This window comes from Saccopteryx leptura, chromosome 6 (genome assembly GCF_036850995.1).
Source record: "Saccopteryx leptura isolate mSacLep1 chromosome 6, mSacLep1_pri_phased_curated, whole genome shotgun sequence".
Lineage (NCBI taxonomy): Eukaryota > Metazoa > Chordata > Mammalia > Chiroptera > Emballonuridae > Saccopteryx > Saccopteryx leptura.
In genome coordinates this window covers 131,949,040-131,968,996 of record NC_089508.1, presented here as the reverse complement: position 1 = coordinate 131,968,996, position 19,957 = coordinate 131,949,040, and the positions used below count along the sequence as shown (strand labels likewise).

Sequence of the window (19,957 nt, the reverse complement as noted above, 5' to 3'; positions counted from 1 at the left end):
TTTCAGATAACTCTGGGATCCATGCCATAGTTCTGCCCTCAAGTAGCTAGGGGTTGGTGGTAGATGAGGTGAGATCTCATGGTAGAAACCAAGACAAGGTCAAGTGGGACACCAGCAGGAAGGAGCCCCCTAGGGTGAGGCTGCGTGGGGAAGCACGCCCTGGGAGCCCTCCTGACAGCTGAGTCTGGGGGCTGGACCAGCCTTCCCAGATCGGCTCCCTGTGGCCCTGTCCTTGGCCTCTGCCCACTGTGCACCAAGCTGCCACTTACCGCCCAGTCTTAGGTTTGCTCCGAGCACCCTGACACTGGGCAGTCCTGTTTCTCCTGCTGTCACCTTGGGGTTCTTGAGGGCTACTGAAGGCCTCCAAGCTTACCCCTCTATTGATGGGTCAAGCATCCCCTTCCTTTTGGAAACCTGGACTTCTGTGGGTCTGTGGCCCAGGTTCCCCGGCTTCCTTAAAGCTACTTCTTTGGCCTCAGAGAGCCTGGTCTCTCCAGCTCTGCCCTGCGTGTTCCTCCTGCATTCTAGATATTTCTATTCACATGCCCATGGGCACCTCACACTCAGAGCATCATTGCCAATCTCATCTACTTGTTGAGAGCCTATCAGTCCTGCTCCTGGGTTCCCAGCACCCAAGCTGGCAAGTGGCACAGCTTGGTAGAATGTTAGAGATGAACTGTGTCCCCAGCCCCAAACCCTAATCTGCTCCTCCTATGTGAAGGCCTTTCTCCTGCTGGTGGGACGCTGCTTCTCCCTCAGGCTCTGTTGATTTTCCCTGTGACTACCTCAGACATCTACTCAGTTCTCCCGTCCCCACTGCCGCTGGCTTAACCAGGACACCAACCCCTTTCCTGGACACTTACAGCAACCTCTTCACTACCTCCATGCCTCTGGGCCAGCCCTTCTGATCGCTACCCCCACTGAGCCCTGTATGTGCTCTAGAGCAACCTGCTCATAGCCATCCTCTGTCTGCAGTCCCACAGGCGTTCCCAGGGCTATAGGGTACCATTAGAACTGCTTGGCTCCAACCCTTACCAATTGTTCCGATCTTAGGCCTTTCCCTCTAGGCATACAGAGTACTTTCTGTTCTCTGAGCAGGACGTGTTGTTTATGCCTCTGTTCTCCACATTCATGTCATTTGTTCCAGAAACCCATCACCGACCCCTACTCATTCTTCATAACAGTCCAGGGGTCATATGCCCTAGGAGCCCTCTCTGGGCTTTGTCCTCCCCAGGTGTGGAGAAGCCTCCTCCTCAATTTCCAGGGCACATTGCACATCCTTCTAACAGCACCTCCTGGGCACTGTCTGCTCACACTGCTGTCTCTGTTACCTGAGTGTGAACTCAGGGAGCCCAGGATGGCATCTGCCCGCCCTGGCCTCCTCTCGGGCTCAGGGCGTGGAAGCGCCTGCCCGAGGAAGGAATGCGTGCTTACACACTCACGCTCACGAGCTCCTTCCTGAGCCCCGGGATGATGATGGAGCCACACCACACATGGTTGATGGAACTTAAGAATAGAATGACATGCGTGGTGAAAGACTGACTTTTAGGGTTCTGTGTGTGAGGGGGGTGTGCTGGGAGTGGAAACGTACGTAGCTCATGGAGATCTTCTCAGTGGGTTTGAGGTGCCTCTGGATCTCACAGTCCCCGGGGTGCAGGACGATAATGCCGTCATCAGAGAAGACGTAGAACACGTTTCCCACACGGAGGCCTGAGAGGAGCAAACACAGCCATGGTTACGTCCCTGCTAGCGGCTGGCTCCTCCCGCCTCTAACCTCGCCCCATGGAGCCGTGTGCCACATTCCACGTCCGGCACACACAAGACCACAGTTTGTGTGCACATGGCGCAGGCACAAAGTGCACATCCTGGTCGAGGAGGGGCGGGGAGAGATGAGCAGGTGGTGTGTGGGGAGCATAGGGAGAAGGTGCCCCGAGAGCTGTCAATCAGTACAGCACTTGGAAGACGCTGTGTCCCCAGGATACTCCCAGACATGCTCATTTGTCAGCTAGGGCTGGCCACCAACACAAGTTTTCAAATAAACCACAGCCGTGCCTGTGACATACATTTGGCCTTTTTGGTTCTGAAAGGCAGAGCCTCCCTTTTCCTTGTCTACTAATTCAGAATGGAGCAGATGATGCCCAAAAAATTATAAAGGCTCTTATGTCTAAACACATTCAGGTGCAGCACCACTCGCTGGAATGTGGGGTGCTTCATGTGGCAGGTGTTTCTTGGTCCAAACTTAGTCCTGGCCTGTCTGTGCCAGCAAACCCCTCCTTTAAGACCGCTGGCTCCAACCTCTGCCCCAGAAGTGTCTCCATGGCAGCCCCATGCCAGGTGACAGAGCCTGGTCGTGCCTGCCTACCCACCCCCACCCCGTCCCAGGGCTGGGCCATCTAGGAAAAAAAGGCCTCGGGCACCACAAGCTAGTTCAGTCTTGTTTTAAGGACTAAGAAACTGAGGTCCAAGAAGGCCACTGCCACTGTGACAGAGCTGGGATTAGACCCTGTGTCCCTGCTCTGGATTTTGTCCCCTCCCTCTGTCTCCCCAGAAAAGTCAAACCTGGTACAAAGAATGGCATGGGGATGGGAATTTTTTTTTTTTTTTTTTTTTTTTTTTTTTTTTTATTTTTCTGAAGCTGGAAACAGGGAGAGACAGTCAGACAGACTCCCGCATGCGCCCGACCGGGATCCACCCGGCACGCCCACCATGGGGCGATGCTCTGCCCACCAGGGGGCGATGCTCTGCCCATCCTGGGCGTCGCCATGTTGCGACCAGAGCCACTCTAGCGCCTGGGGCAGAGGCCACAGAGCCATCCCCAGCGCCCGGGCCATCTTTGCTCCAATGGAGCCTTGGCTGCGGGAGGGGAAGAGAGAGACAGAGAGGAAAGCGCGGCGGAGGGGTGGAGAAGCAAATGGGTGCTTCTCCTATGTGCCCTGGCCGGGAATCGAACCCGGGTCCTCCGTACGCTAGGCCGACGCTCTACCGCTGAGCCAACCGGCCAGGGCCCGGGATGGGTATTTTTTGAAGGTGGGACAATAAAGAAGATTTTTATGAATTCTAAGAAAATTAAATATATTAAAATAAAGATACAGAAAACTCCTTTCCTAGCCTGCAGAGAGAACTGGGGCACTGATGTAACTGACTATCTGGTAAGTGTTTCGTGAGTTAGAAAATAATACAATGGGAAAATAGGAATCACCATCCCATTTGCTTCTAATGGCTTGGCAGGCAGTTTCCCGGGCCTCAGGCCCATGGTGATGGCACCAGTGCCTGTGGCTCCTGCTGTAGACAGAGGTCCCTGACTTCATGAAGCAGCCTCTGTGCTGAGAGGTGCTCTGGGCAAGAGGGTTCCTGCCAGAGCAAACAGCTTGATCCCCATCTGTCAGAAGCTGGTTCTGCCCAGGAGCGTCTGTGTGGCTCCCGCTGGGAACCTGTGCTGAGCAGCCTGTCCCTGAGAGCCAGATGAGGCTGGCCACCCACAAGTGCCTTGTCTCAGCCCCCAGCAGGACCTTTACTTCTACACACTCTTGCCTGGCAAACTTCTCACTCAAATTCAGGGGCCCTCAAAGCCCTTGCATAACTCCAGAACACAGGAGCAGCCTCCTGGAGCTTCTTGGAAAATTGATGGCAGGAAAGACCAACAGAAGGTCGAAGGCTTAATAAACTCTCCATGGGGTTCGTAGCTGTGGCTGCATTTCAGGCTGAGCACAGTGCCTTGCTCACACCTGGCAGTAGAACACAAGACTAAACAAATATTCCTAAACAAACAAACGACTTCACAGGAAACCCAGACAGCATGATCCAGGCCCCTGGAAGGTTCTGTCGGAGCTCAGCTCCTATTAGGGGGGCATGAAGGAGCTGTCCTCGCTTTTGTGTGCGCTCATCATCTCATTTCTCTTAGTGAGATTTTGAGGGCGCCCGTGGCCTGCCAGCCTCTCATTTCTACTTTTGCATCTCTCTGTCTCCAGGCCTAGAGTCCCAGCAGTGAAGGGTACAAGCGGCTGGCTGCCCAGACACGAGGAACGGTTTTGTTCAGGGCTGGGCTGGCTAACATTAGTGCCACACCTGCCAGCCCTAAGGCAGCGTGAGTCTTAAGTGCCTCCGCAGCTGCAGCCCTGGGGCTCACATACCTGGGGCTCCTTCATGCTTGGGGTCCCTTTGCAGTAACCTCAAATTAGAAAAACTCCACCTCTCAAAGACAGAGCGAGAGCCCTCAATGTGCATTGCGGCCTAGGGGCTAGGATCAGGCAGCATCAAGGGACACTGTCCTCAAGTAGCAACTATTGCTACAACTTGTTCTTCCAACGATTCCTAAAGTCTTTTGGCAGCAGTTCCTCATTTTTCTGGGCTCTGCCTTTGTTTTGCTCCCAGACTAACTGTGTAAGCTTTAGTGTCTGATGTTCATAAAATCGCTCTGCATGTGTGTATGCATGCACCTGCCAGACTACAGGCAACGCACACAATGTTCTGCAGGCAGAATGTGACAGGAAATACACTGGTTTTTAAAGAGAGTGTTCTGTGCTGAACCTGGAAATCACGGAGTGCATTCTGCTGCTTCTTATACCCACCGTCTGCCCACTGAATCAGGAAGTTACTCATGGGGGCCTGGACCATGCTCTGGTGGAGGGGTTCAGAGTGAGGGCTGGTTCACACATGCACATCGCCCTAAGCAGTGACTCAGCCTCTCTAACCAGCTCTCACATGTGTCTGCTACTTTTGAACCATATGAAATTGTCTGTGTTAGGCCAATCTGATGTACACAAATGGCAATTTTGTATGGCCAAACCTAATGTCTAAAGATTGTTAGATAGATACAAACTTAAAAAGTCTATTTGTTTAAAAATATACGGATAAATTAACATTTAGAGAAATCATGGCAGCCTTTTTCTTCAGCTTTTCCTGAGAATATACTCTAACCCCCAAACCAGTATCCACTACTGGAAAAATGTTTACAGCCCAGATCTGGCCAGGAATCCCTGCTGAATAGTCACCTTCAGTAGGGGTTTTAATTAACTTGAAATAAAAACTTTCCATTTCTAAATTTTAATGCACTAGTGACTATTAAAGGCACTATAGGGGGTCCTCGAGTTATAACAGTATCAACAGAACACAGAGTTACGATGCTCACTCCCCAAACTTAAAAAAATTGAGACGTGTGTTTTGGCATACGCCGTTAACGTTGTACTTACAGACTACGTTGAATTTACAAACTAGTCTGGAACAATTCTTTAAGACGGTAGAGAAGCCTGCAATAGATCCTGTTCCCTCTACATCAGCTGCTTTTCAAGATGAAACACCTGTAGTACAGGTAGGATCATCTCCAGCATCTCCTGTGTGTTCCTTAGGCAACCCTGATTCACATGATCCAGTATCTCCAGCACCTTCTGCAGGTTCTCCTGCCTCTCCAGCTTCCTCCTCCCAATAGGTCACTCTCTCCCACTTTGCAATGCCCCTCCCAGGGTGCAAGCCAACCACAAAAATAAAGGCAAGGAATTTTTTTTACATTCATTTTTTTGTCATTTTTTTCTGTTACTACAGTACACTGTACAATACAGTATATTTATGTCCTTTTCCTTTTTCTGTGGCTTAGCTGTGTTTTCATGTTGTAGATTATGATTTTACAATGGTGTTAGGAGAGGTAAGTGACTTAGGCTGGGGTGGGTTTCTACTTATACTAAAATTTGGGTTATGTCGCTGTCATAGGAACGGAACTGTGTTGTAGCCCCAGGACTCCCTGTAGTAGGTTTTAAGTTTGCTGCTCAGTGTGTCACTTGAGTGTGACATTGGCCTCCCCCCTCTCATTCAATGTGGCACATAAGCCCCACTTGGTGGTTCATGGAAAGATGGCCCATTTTGGAACAAGCACACGTGACCACAGGCATGACACAGAACAAGCCAGCTTGGTACCTTCCTCACGCCAGAGGATGTTTGCCACTGCAGCAGCAGAGGGTTGGGAAGGCGGGAACATAATGGAGGGAAGGGAAAAAAGAAGAAAGTAATGTGAGAACCTTCCATGCAGTGATCAGTTTGTGAACATCTGCTGTCTAGCACCACTTGCTGCCCTCTCCCCCCAAGTTGTACTGGGGGACTGTGCCCATGGACAAAGGCTTCTGGGTCTCAGGCCCTTTCACTTTTGAATGAATTCTTAAATTCAGGTCCCAGGATCACAGAAATTAATGGGATTCTCTACTTCTGTGGATGACAGAGACAGCAACATCTCTCTAGACCTCCTGAGCTACTTCCAGGAGAGCTCTGATTTTCAAATAGGATTCTTATCTGAAAGGATAATCTCCCTTGCTGATAACAACTCAGGCTGGAGCCTCTGACTAACGGAATGAGACCATGTCGAACACCCATGTCCTTGAAATCACGTCAGTAGACCCACTTGGGGAACAGTGGCTACAGCGAAAGCACCCTCAGCACCCAGGTGGGCTATAGCCCCTGGAGCAAAGGCAGGTGTGCATAGTCCAGTTCCCGGGCCACAGTGGAACAGCACCTAGTGGGTGGACAGTATGAGAAATTCTGTCGATAAGGGCAAGGGCAGAGGTTCCAGTCATACAGCAAGTAGGAGGCAGAACAGGGGCCTGGATATCTGAGCTTCCTGTGGTCCTGGGCTCTACCTGATATCCAGAGAGTCCTCTGTTTTCAGAGTTGTCTAGGTAGCCAGGGAAGGTCTGCTTCCTTCTGGGCACCCCTGTCCCTAAGTTTGGGCACAGAAGGATATGGTGTTCCCTGTCTTCAGGGGCTCATGGTTGGCAACTTTGTCCCTGGTCAGTTACTTTCCTCCCTGACACCCGACACATCCCAACCAGCTCAGTGAGGAGCTAAGAATGGACTCACGGGTCTTTCTGGCTGAGTCTTCAATGAAGAGTGAGGAGATGTCTTCGTCTACACCCACTTCATTTTTGGCAATGCAGGTGTATGCGCCTGTGTCTTCATACCGAACACTGCCGATGTGGAGTTCGCTCCCATTGGCTGCAGAAAGGACAGTGCTCAGGGTGGCCTGCTCAACTGGGACCCAACTCCCTCCCTCCTCATTTTCTTCACAGGGTTATTGACAGTGTTGGCATTACAAACACAGGTCCTCAGCAGGGCTGAGGGGAGCCAACATCCCTGACATATACCCAGAAATGGCCTGAACATCTGAAATGAGGGTGACCGGGACCCAACTGACAGCTTCCCATCATTGCTCACAGAAAGCATACAAGACTTGTGTGAACCTGTGGTAGTAGAAAAACTGGGGGAGACATGTGTTCACTCCCAACATATCTGACATAGAAACCCATAATGCCTCTCATTTCCCCTCTTGGGGAGAGTGTCTGTTTGAACTTGATGGGAATGGCACAGAGACATCGAGAGCAGTTCTTACCTAAAAGGGAGAGCTGTTTAGACATCTGCATTGAGACATCCATGCCATTTTTCAGCCAGGTGATTCTGGGCATAGGAATGCCCTCTGCATGGCATCTCAGACTGGCCGCCACCCCTGGCTCCTGTGCCTGGGTTTCCGGGTAGACGCGGATGACAGGTGGCACTGTGGGGGAGAGTCAGTGCAGTAAGAGGAGGCCCTCACCTGGCCTTGGACCTGGGGTCCAACCCTGAAACCCTGCTCCAGGGAGGTGAACTGAGAGACAAGTCTGGACTTCTCTTTGTAAGCAGCTTACAACCATCCTATTCAGCAGCTCAAGCCCTAAATGAAAGCTATAAAATGGATTGCAGGCAATAAACATGTCAGGCTTTGCACCCTGTAATTCATGGCTTTCATCATTATTCTAAATATGATCGGAAAGACATCTAAATATTTAATGTGGTTCAGCGGCTACATGTAAAGAGTAACATCCACTGACATTTATTTCTGAATAAATAAAAGTCAGATATAGTATTTCTGTTATCAGAAATTCATTGCATAGAGGCTTAATTTCTTGCAGGAAGTGCTTCACAAAGCGCCTAGGAGCACTGACTAGCAGGGCCACTCGTTATAGCACTGCTCTAGGGAAATCCACTGATTTTCCAGTGCATCATCTTTATTTCTCCACTTCTCAACCCCTGGAATGTGGGTGAAAGGCAAGTGTGCCTTCCTTAAATCTTGACTCAGCCAGGGTCCCTGGAAGTCAAGTTCAGGGCTGGGGCTGTGACCTGGCTCATTCATCAGATGAACAAGGTGTCACCTTCCATAGAATGCAGGCCTCTCTTCCCTGGGCTGTCTGTGGGGAGGTGGGAGGTACCTGGGAAGAAGTGAAGACTGTCTGGAGGACCTTTCATCCTACCCCTAGCTTTGGGTCCTGGTTATAAACTAATTACCAGTTTCAATGGAATTGAGGGCTCCTCCTTATTCACATATTTTACTCTATGTATTTCCAAAAAGGTTTAATGAGAACTTATGTAAAGATATCCAGATATTAAACTGAACAAAAGCATACTTCTTTTGGAACCATGGGATATGGATTCTTCCTGAAGTGGGAAACTACTTATCTGGAAGCTCCTATTGTCCAATAAAACAAAGCCCTGAATTATTGATGTCACCCCATTAAAATTAATAAAAATTTATGTATATAAAAAAAACTAACCAACCAACCAAACAAAAAAAACAAACAAAAAAACACAAAATAACAAAGCATCTCAGTCCAAGATGGTGGCTGAGTAGGTGAAAGCTACACTCACCTCCTCCCAGGACCAAACTGGAATTACAACTAAATTATAGAACAATCAACCTGAATAGCCAATTAAAGACTAGCTGAACAAAAGTCTCATTACCAAGAATTTACAGAAGCCACATTGAGACTGATAGAATAGGCAGAGACCCAAGAAGGGGGGGGGCACATCCACAGGCAGTGGCTGAGACTTCAGAAGGTATCTCAGTTGCAAAGGTCCCCCCCCAAGGAGTGTGGAGTGTCAACCCCATCCTGGGCCCCCACCCAGCCCAAAGCATCAGAGCTGGGAAGACGGGCCCCTATAACATCTGGCTGTGAAAATCAGCAGGGATTCTGGAGATTCTGTCTTCCAGGGAGAGAAAGGAGTCTGCTAGAAACCCAGGCACTCTCTTAAAGGGTCAGCATACAAAATCTCATTTGTGGCCACTAACCCTGGGCTGTGGTGGAGGGAGAGTGGCTTGGAGGGGATTGGACTTGTATGAGGAGAGACTGGGTTGTATGGCTCTGGCAAGAGCTGAAGGGACAGTGACCAGGGTTCCTGTGCCGAGTCCCTCTCCTACACTGTCCACAGATGCCAGTTTTCCTGGATCAAACAGTCACCTCCATATGGCATCAGTCTAAGGGAACACACTAGCCCCACTTTCCTGACTCCCTACTGCCCACTTTTTGGAACTCACACCCTGTGGAGGAGTCAGCTGCCTGGGCTCATGATGTAGACTTCCTTGGAGAGTTCTTGAGGAGGTCCAGGGAGTCTCAGGAGGTGTCAGGGACTGAGTTTTGTGGCTGTGGGGTGGGGGAAGTTGTCCCCTCCCACCTGAAGGCACTGCCCCCACCATGGGAGATCCATTAGCTCCACTCTCCCTATACCTGGGGCCCCACCCTGCCAAGCTTATCTCTTGCAGAGGAGTCAGCTGGCTGCTGCCAGTCTGGAACATGGTGCAGAGAGTTTCATGGCATGTTCTCTAGGAGGTCTGGACAGACCTGAGGAGGTAGAGATAAACAGGGATAAACTGAGTTGTGTGGCTTTAGGGCAGGAGTTATATTTTTCTTGCATGCCTGACTGATGCCACTGTTTCAGTGCAGAGCCCTCCCTTCATATGGCCAAATCTTGGTCTATTTGGGTCTGATAAACTCTGCTGGCCTCTTTCTGATGACTCCCTGAGACACCCTCCCCCCAAAGGTCCACAGGCACCTGGCATGGCAGTGGGCCTTCGTATATACCATTAGAATTTTGCTGAGTGGCCTCAGACCCAGCACTGGCGTTGAGTTTGAATAAGTATCAGTCTGGTAAACACCATTCACCTCTACCTGGTGATACAATGAGAACCTATCTCATGCTACTCACATACCACCAGAGGCTTTTTCAGTGACTGAGCCTAACAGGCAGCTGGCAGGTAGAGGTGGATCTTGGGATGCTTTGGGTCATTTGCTGACCTTCTCTTGGGCTTGGTTCACAGTGTAGCCTTTCCTACACACACCCAGGCTCAGCTGAGGCAGCCACAAACTGTGGATCACTTTGTAGTTCCAAATAGTCCACAGCTCGTCACAGGCAGCACCTGACATTGACTTGTACTGGAGTCAATGAGTATGAGGCCCAGTCCCAACATACTCAGAGATGGGCTTTAGACCACATCAGAGCACAACCTAATTAGTTCCACAAGTGGCACAACCAAAGGGAGATCAAGCAGGCACCAGATTCTGCTGGGGCAAATTACACTTCGTGAGGTCAGCCTCTAAATATCAGCTCACACACTGTGGTTGGAGTTGATTCTCATAGCCAGCCTGAGGGTCAACCCCACCCAAATAAGAGTCAACTCAACAGGAGGGCTCACATAACCAACACAAGGGACATTCTTGTATTACCAAGCACAGGTGATCAGGGAGATTGTACTACTGAGTCTCACCTCACAAGATACTTACTACATAGGGCCACCACAGCAAGACTGGGAGACATAGCACCTCCCTAAATCATAGAAACAAATAAAGAAAAACAGCCAAAATGGGCAAAAAAACAAACCCCAAATTAAAGAAATAGAGGCAATCAATCTACAAGATGTGGAATTCAAAACAGTGATTATAAGGATGCTCAAGGAACTTAGAAGAACTAGGGGATGAATTCAGTGATAATTTAAAGAGATAGTAAGCACAAAAAAGGAAATAGAAACCATAAAAAAGAACCAGTCAGGAATGAAGAACACAATATGTAAAATGACTAAACTAGCCTGACCAGGTGGTGGTGCAGTGGATAGAGCATTGGACTGTGAGGCAGAGGAACCAGGTTCAAAACCCTGAGGTGGACAGCTTGAGCACAGGCTCACCAGCTTGAGCATGGGGTCTCTCACTCTGCTGTAGCCCCCCAGTCAAGGGAGATATGAGAAAGCAATCAATGAACAACTAAGGAGATGCAATGAAGAATTGATGCTTCTCATCTTTTTCCCTTCTTATCTGTCTGTCCCTGTCTGTCCTTCTTTCTGTCTATCAACCCTCCCCCCCAAAGAATAAACTAGAAGGAATCAACAGCAGATTAGATGAAGTAGAGGGCTGAACTGGCAATCTGGTAGCAGAAAACATCCAATCACAACAACATAAAGAAAAAAGAATGAAAAGGAGGATAGTTTAAGGGACTTTTTGGAAAATATCAAGCACAACAATATCTGCATCACAAGCATACCAGAAAGAGGAGAGAGAGAGCAAGGGATTAAGAATCTATTTAAAGAAATAATGACTAAAAACTTTCCTGACGTGGTGAAGGAAAAAGACACACAAGTCCAGGAATCCCAGAGTTCCAAACAAGATGAACCCAAAGAGGTTCACACCAAGACATACCATAAGTAAAATGTCAGAGGTTAAAGATAAAAAAGAATCTTAAAAGGAGTAAGAGAAAGACATTTACCTAAAAGGGACCTCCCATAAGACTGTCAGCTGATTTGTTAACAGTAACTCAGCAGGCCAAAAGGCACTGGCACAAAATATTCAAACTGATGAAAAGGAAAGACCTAAAATCAAGACTACTCCACCCAGCAAAACTATCACTTAAAATTGAAAAAGAAATAAAGAGCTTCCCAGACAAGAAAAAGCTAAAGGAATTAATTACCACCAAACTAGTATTACTGTACAAGAAATGTTAAAGGGACTTCTTTAAGAAGAAGAAGAAGAAGAAGAAAAAAGAAACAGTTATAACGAATAAAATGGCAATAAATACATACCTATCAATAATCACTTTAAATGTAAATGACTTAAATGCTCCAATCAAAAGACAGAGTAGCTGACTGGATAAGAAAACAAGGTTGGTGACGTCAGAGAAATGGTGCCGTGAGGGGTGCTCCTGATATCTCCCTTTGAAATTTCAACAAATTCAACAACAAAAGAAAGAGAAAAAAATCTCAGGAGCACCTGAAATATACACACACCAGACAAAGGTATGATTGGGTGAAAAGGTGGCTGAATATGTAATCCACTCTGAAGGAAATAAAGACGGAGAACGGGGTATTTCGCTTTCCTCACTGATCTGAGGAAGGGGTGCTTTCGTCTGGAGCCGAGCAAAGTGGAGGGGCGGAGGCAGAGGGAGGAAGCTGGGTAAGGGTGGATGATCAAGCAGAAGGAAGAACACTTTAGCTCTGCCTTGGATTGCAGACATGGGGTATACACGGGCAGCAGGCTCCCACAAAGGTTTCCAGTACAGGGTGCCTGCGGGAGCCAGTGCTGGTACCAGCGGCTTTGTGCGCTCCCGGATCCGCGATCCTGGGCAGTGTGCAAGTGGTTTCAACTGGCACCACTGGCATGGGTGCGCGTGCTCACACGCTGGAGGGCTTAACCCAAGATTATCAGTGATAAAAATCTCTGTGGGCTGTTGCCAGCGTCTTTGTGCAGTCCCAGCTCTACCACTAGCATGGGACATGAGCAAACACTGGGATCCCTGGGCCTGAGACTGTCTGGGTGGGGCGCATCCATCAGCCTGCATTCCGGGCTCTGACTGAGATCACAGGCACTGTCTGCTTAAGTGGGTGGGTGCAAGCTTCTATGTGCACGGCTGAAGGCGTGAGGGCTGGGTGCACATGTGGCTTGTTGCGGGCTATCCAACAGTGCACAAGGGAGAAGTCTATGAAGATTAGACCTGCGGAGCACTGAGGCTACTAGACATGCCTGGGGGCCCTTAGAAAGGCACTGAATCTGCAATTGGTTCTCAGCCTATGGCATGCTGAGAAGTGCTAGACCTCTCTGCCGGCCCTTAGAAAGGCACTAGATCAGCAACCAGCCCTGCCTGCTCTTGCAGGCGGCTTGGTTGGTACAGTCTTACCCAGAACTTTGCTTTGAGCAGTACTGGAAGAAGGACCTGGATGCTCTTAAAGCCTCTTGCTCTGCAAGCAGTGACTGGGGCAAACTGACAGCTAAGTTCCCCAGACTGCTAACTCAGGTGGGAGAGATGTGGGGAGAGGCATCTGGAAAACTGAGACTCCCATTGTCACAGCCTCCAAGCAATACAACAGCAAACTTCTGCCCAAGAGCCTCTCAGGGGCAAAAACCGTCGTACAGCGCCACCTGCTGAAAACCTGAAAAAAATTATATTTTTATAACTTTTTTCTTTTTTTTCCATTTTGGTCATTTTATCTTCTTTCCTTTTTATTCTTTCCTTTTCCTTTTGAACGTCATTATCCATAGTTGTTACATTTTTCATTTTTTTGAGGGTTTTATTTCAAAAACCTTTGCTTTCCTTTTTTCTTTTTCTCTCATTCGATTGTTACTTATCAACAAATTGTTATATTTTGGATTCATATTTTTCTCTGTGGCATTTTGCATGTTTTTTACTTCATTTTTTATATCTTTTGTCACCTTTCTTCAGTTCCTGCTACTTGTTCTCTGTAGTTTTTGTTCCACTTGTCATTATAGAATTTTTATTTTTTCACTGTATCTTCTCAATTTTTATTTTATTTTTAAAATTATCTTATTAGTCTTACTAACAACACCACTCTCAAATGCCCTCAAGAAAAAAGAAATCAAATATCACAGATACAAAAGACAGATGTAACTCAGATAGATGATAAAAAATCTCTAGAAAAAGTTTCAATGGCTTGGAAATCTTGAGTTAAATGACAGAGAATTAAAGATTGAAGTCCTAAAAATAGTCAGGAAAATAAAAGAAAGCACCAAAAGTCTCGAGAGCTCAAAAAACAATTTAATGAACAAAAAGAATACTTCACCAAGGAAATTGAAACTATAGAAAGGAACCAAACAGAGATGAAAAACTCAATACATGAACTGAAAAACAAAGGAACAAGCTTAGCTAATAGAATAGGCCAGATAGAGGAGAGAATTAGTGACAGAAGACAGGCAACTAGAGATACTACAGAGAGAAGAGGAGAGAGACTCACGAATTAAAAAAAAAAAGAGAAAGCCCTACAGGAATTGTCTGACTTCATAAAAAAAAAGCCACATAAGAATAATGGGCATATCAGGAGAAGAGAGAGAAAATGGAATGGAGAACATATTCAAACAAATAATTGGTGAGAACTTCCCAAGCCTGTAGAAAGAATCAGAGCCTCAAATCCAAGAAGCAAACAGAACATCTAGTTAACTTTACCCAAACAGGCCTATTCCAAGGCACATCATAATGAAATTATCACAAACCAGTGACAAAGAAAAAATCCTCAAGGCAGTCAGGGAAAAGAAGAATACAACATATAAAGGAAGGCCTATTAGATTATCATCGGATTTCTCAGCAGAAACTCTACAAGCCAGAAGAGAGTGGACCCCAATATTTAAAGTACTGAAAGGGAGGAACTTCCAGCCAAGAATATTATATACATCAAAGCTATCCTTCAAATATGAAGGAGAAATAAAAACATTCACAGATATAGAAAAGATGAGGGAATTTATCACCAGAAAAACCCCACTTCAGGAAATACTAAAGGAGGTTATCCAACCAGATACAAAGAACAAAACAAAACAAAATCACAAGTAAAAGCTCCAAAAAGATCACAGTAAAAACAAGATTAATCAGTGACGACAAAAACAAAAAAGGGAAGAGGCAAAGGAGGATGGAGTGCAGAAGTGCTCATGAGATAATGTACTACAATGAACATGATATGTATCCTTTATATTACCTAATGGTAACCACCCTTGAAAAAACCACTACAGAAACACATGGCTTAAAAAAAGAAACAAAGGAAACATGTATGAAATACAACCAAACAAAAACAAATGACAGAGAAACAAGAGAAGAACTAAACAAGATACAGAGCTATCAGAAAGCAATATATAAAATGGCAATAGGAAACCCTCAAGTGTCAATAATTATATTAAATGTAAATGGATTGAACTCACCAATAAAAAGACACAGAGTAGCAGAGTGGATCAAAAAAGAAAATCAAACAGTATGCTGCCTTCAAGAAACACATCTAAGCTACAAGGATAAAAACAAATTCAAAGTGAAAGGTTGGGAAACAATTCTCCAAGCAAATAATATCCAAAGAAAAGCAGGCATAGCAATACTCATATCTAACAATGCTGACTACAAACAGCAAAGGTAATCAGAGACAAAGATGGTCATTTCACAATGATAAAGGGGACACTGAATCAAAAAGACATAACAATTCTTAATATATATGCACAAAACCAAGGAGCACCAAAGTATTAAGACATCTACTAACTGATCTAATAAAAACCGACAAAAATACAATCATACTTGGAAACCTTAATACACTGCTGACAGCTCTAGATCGTTCTTCCAAACAGAAAATCAATAAAGAAATATTAACCTTAAATGAAGCACTAGGACAATTAGATATGATGAACATCTAGAGGACATTTCATCCCAAAACACCAGAGTATACATTTTTCTCCAGTGTACATGGAACATTCTCCAAAATTGACCATATGTTGGGCCACAAACCTAACATCAACAAATTCAGAAAGATTGAAATTATATCAAGCATATTCTCTAACCACAAAGCTTTGAAACTAGAATTCAATGCAAAAAAAAAGTAAACAAAGTCACAAAAATGTGGAAATTAAACATACTTCTAAAAAACAAGTGGGTCAAAGAAGAAATAAAAGTAGAGATAAAAAGATGTATACAGACAAATGAAAATGACAATAGGACATATCAGAATCTCTGGGATGCAGCAAAAGCAGTAATAAGAGGGTTCATATCACTACAGGCCTATATGAACAAACAAGAGAGAGCCCAAGTAAACAACTTAACATCACATCTTAAGGAACTAGAAAAAAAAAAGAACAAGGGCAACCCAAAACCAGCAGATGAAAGAAAATAATAAAAATCAGAGCAGAAATAAATGAAATAGAGAACAGAAAAACTGTAGAAAAAATTAATAAAACAAGGAGCTGGTTCTTTGAAAAGATCAACAAAATTGACAAACCCTTGAAAGGACTCACTAAGGAAAAAGGAGAAAGGACTCAAATAAACAAAATCCAAAATGAAAGGGGAGAAATCACCATAGATATCATAGATATACAAAGAATTATTGTAGAATACTATGAAAAACTATATGCCACCAAATTTAACAATCTAGAAGAAATGGATAGATTCCTAGAACAATACAATCTTCCTAGACTGAGTCATGACATGTCTGTAGATAGCCTAAACAGATCCACAAGCAGGGAGGAAACAGAAACAACTATCGAAAACCTCCCCAAAAATAGAAGTCCAGGTCCAGGTCCAGGTCTAGTGAATTGTATGAAACATTCAAAGAAGACTTGGTTCCTATTTTACTCTAAGTCTTCTAAAAAATTGAAGAAGAAGCAATACTCCAAACATATTTTATGAGGCCAACATAATCCTCACACCAAAACCTGGCAAGATCAACACACAAAAAAGAAAACTACAGACCAATATCTCTAATGCAGTGGTTCTCAACCTGTGGGTCACGACCCTGGCGGGGGTCGAATGACCAAAACACAGGGGTCACCTAAAGCCATCGGAAATATATATTGTATTGTATAATAAATGTATTGTATAATAAATATGTATTTTCCGATGGCTTTAGGCGACCCCTGTGTTTTGGTCGTTCGACCCCCACCGGGGTCACGACCCACAGGTTGAGAACTGCTGCTCTAATGAATACAGATGCTAAAATACTAAACAAAATACTAGTAAATCAAATACAACAACACATTAGAAAAATTATTCATCATGATCAAGTGGGATTCATTCCAGAATCTCAAGGATGGTTCAACATATGTAAAACAGTTAATGTAATACACCATATCAACAAAATAAAGAACAAAAACCATATGATCCTATCAATAGATGCAGAAAAGACATTCGATAAAATACAACATTATTTTATGTTTAAAACACTCAACAAAATGGGTATAGAAGGAAAATATCTCAACATAATGAAGGCCATTTATGACAAACCATCAGCTTACATCATATTAAATGGCAAAAAAAACTGAAAACTTTTCCTCTAAAATCAGGAACAAGACAAAGCTGCCCACTCTCTCCATTTTTATTCAACATAGTGCTGGAAGTTTTAGCCAGAGCAATCAGATAAGAGAAAAAAATTAAAGGCATTCATAATGGGAAAGAAGAAGTAAAGATTTCACTTTTTGCAAATGGTATAATCCTGTACATTGAAAACCCCAAAGACTCCACAAAAAGACTATTAGAAATAATAAACCAATACAGTAAGGTCGTAGGATACAAAATTAATATACAGAAGTCTATTGCCTTCTTATCTGCCAACAATGAAACTTTAGAAAATAACCCCCCCCCCCAAATAATCCCTTTCACGGTTGCAACAACAAAAATAAAATACCTAGGAATAAACATAACTAAGAATGTAAAGGACCTATATAATGAAAACTAAAAAGCATTGTTAAGGGAAATTGAAAAAGATACAGAAGTGGAAAAATATTCCTTGTTCTTGGATAGGAAGAATAAATATAGTTAAAATGACCATATTACCCAAAGCAATGAACAAATTTAATCCAATTCCCATCAAAATTCCAATGTCATTTTTAAAAGAAATGGAACAAAAAAATCATCAGGTTTATATGGAACTATAAAAAAACCCAAATAGCCAAAGTAATCCTAAGGAAAAAGAGCAAAGCTGGGGGCATTACAATTCTTGACTTCAAATTATATTATAGAGCCACAACAATCAAAACAGCATGGTATTGGCAGAAAAATAGACACTCAGACCAACAGAACAGAATAGAAAGCCCAGAAATAAAACCACATATATATGGTCAAATCATCTTTGATAAAGGAGCCAAAAAACACAACGGAGGAAAGAAAGCCTCTTCAATAAATGGTACTGGGAAAACTGTAGTGCTACATGCAAAAGAATGGAACTCAACTACAGTTTGTTCCCTAGTACCAAAATTAATTCAAAATGGATCAAAGAGTTAAATATAAGATCTGAAACAATAAATTACATAGAAGAAAACATAGGTACTAAACTCATGGACCTTGGTTATAAAGAGCACTTTATGAATTTGACTCCAAAGGCAAGGGATGTAAAGGCAAAGATAAATGAATGGGACCACATCAGACTAAGAAGCTTTTGCACAGCAAAAGGAACTGACAACAAAACAAACAGACAGCCAACTAAATGGGAGTTGATATTTTCAAACAACAGCTCAGATAAGGGCCTAATATCCAAAATATACAAAGAACTCACAAAACTCAACAACAAACAAGCAAACAATCCAATAAAAAAATGGGAAGAGGGTATGAAAAGACACTTCTCCCAGGAAGAAATACAAATGGCCAATAGATATATGAAAAGATGCTCATTTTCACTAGCTATTAAAGAAATGCAAATCAAAACTACCATGAGATACCACCTCACACCTGTTAGATTAGCTATTATCAATAAGACAGGTAATAACAAGTGTTGGAAAGGCTGTGGAGAAAAAGGAACCCTCATCCACTGTTGCTGGGAATGTGAAGTACAACCATTATGAAAGAAAGTATAGTGGTTCCTCAAAAAATTAAGAATAGAACTACCATATGACCCAGCAATCTCTCTATTGGGTATATACCCCCAAAACTCAAAAACATTGGTAGGTAAAGACACATGCAGCCCCATGTTCATTGCAGCATTGTTCACAGTGGCTAAGACATGAACACAACCAAAAAGCCCTTCAATAGATGACTGGATAAAGAAGATGTGGTACATATATACTATGGAATACTACTCAGCCATAAGAAGTGATGACATCGGATCATTTACTACAACATGGATGGACCTTAAAAATATTATACTGATTGAAATAATTAGAAAAAACTAATAACTGCATGATTTCATACATAGGTGGGACACAAAATTGAGACTCATGGACATAGATAAGAGTGTAGTGGTTACCAAGGGGATAGGAAGGGAGGAGAGAGGGGGTGGGGGAGGAGAGGGGCATAAAGAAAACCAAATAAAAGGGGATGGAGGGCAATTTGATTTTGGGTGATGGATATACAACATAATCAAATGTCAAAATGATCTGGAGATGTTTTCTCTGAATCTATGTACTCTAATTGATCAATGTCACCCTGTTAAAATTAATTGTCTAAATATAATTAAAAAAGAAAGTAAGAGCCATATATATGCTGTCTAGAAGAGGTACACCTCAAAGAGCGTACACTGACCAGAAGGAAAGGCATGAAAAAACATATTTTATGCAAATAAAAAAATCTGGGGTAGCAATATTTATATCATACTAAATAGACTTTAAAACAAAGATTATAATAAGAGACAAAGGATACTACATAATGATTAAGGGAGCAATCCAACAAGAGCATATGAACCTTGTAAACATTTATGCACCAAACACAGGAGCACCTAAACATATAAAGCAAATATTGATGGACATAAAGGGAGAGAGCAACAGCAATACAGTCATAGTAGGGGATTTAACACACCATTGACATTAAGCAGAAAATCATCAGGGACACTGTGACCTTAACCCTTTGAGTAGTGAGTTTTTTTCATGCTTGACCCCCGGGAGTGAGTTTTATTTTTTATAAAAATGAAATTAGTTCCAGTTACAGTTTTATTAACTTAAAATCATGTTTGTTTGATAACCAATTTATGGAAACAAGAAGAACATACATTTGCCTTTTTTAAATGTTGCCTTACATATTTTTAAAATAAAAATTTTTGTACAATCGTACTCTTGGATGGTCAGGAGGAATGAGGACATACATGAACATTTGTACTATTCAAAGGGTTAAATTAAATTACAGAGTAAACCACATGGATTTCATTGATATTTTCAGAGCTATTTACCCCAAAATGGTAGAATATACATTTTTTTTAAAGTGCACATAAAATATTTTCCAGGCTAGATCA

At 43.8% G+C, this 19,957-nt stretch overlaps 1 protein-coding gene across 2 annotated transcripts in view; it reads right to left on the bottom strand.

Annotated features, from left to right (window-relative positions):
- Positions 1 to 19,957, bottom strand: part of FSTL4 (follistatin like 4) — a 592,181-nt gene that overhangs the window by 38,099 nt on the left and 534,125 nt on the right. The window contains exons 9-12 of one of the 2 annotated variants that reach the window (XM_066388059.1): positions 7,370 to 7,531; positions 6,841 to 6,975; positions 5,908 to 5,934; positions 1,592 to 1,710 (exon numbers count right to left, since the gene is read on the bottom strand). In XM_066388059.1, the coding sequence (XP_066244156.1) occupies positions 1,592 to 1,710; positions 5,908 to 5,934; positions 6,841 to 6,975; positions 7,370 to 7,531 (443 nt within the window). The remainder of the gene's footprint in view (positions 1 to 1,591; positions 1,711 to 5,907; positions 5,935 to 6,840; positions 6,976 to 7,369; positions 7,532 to 19,957) is intronic. The other variant, XM_066388060.1, reaches the window with a different exon arrangement.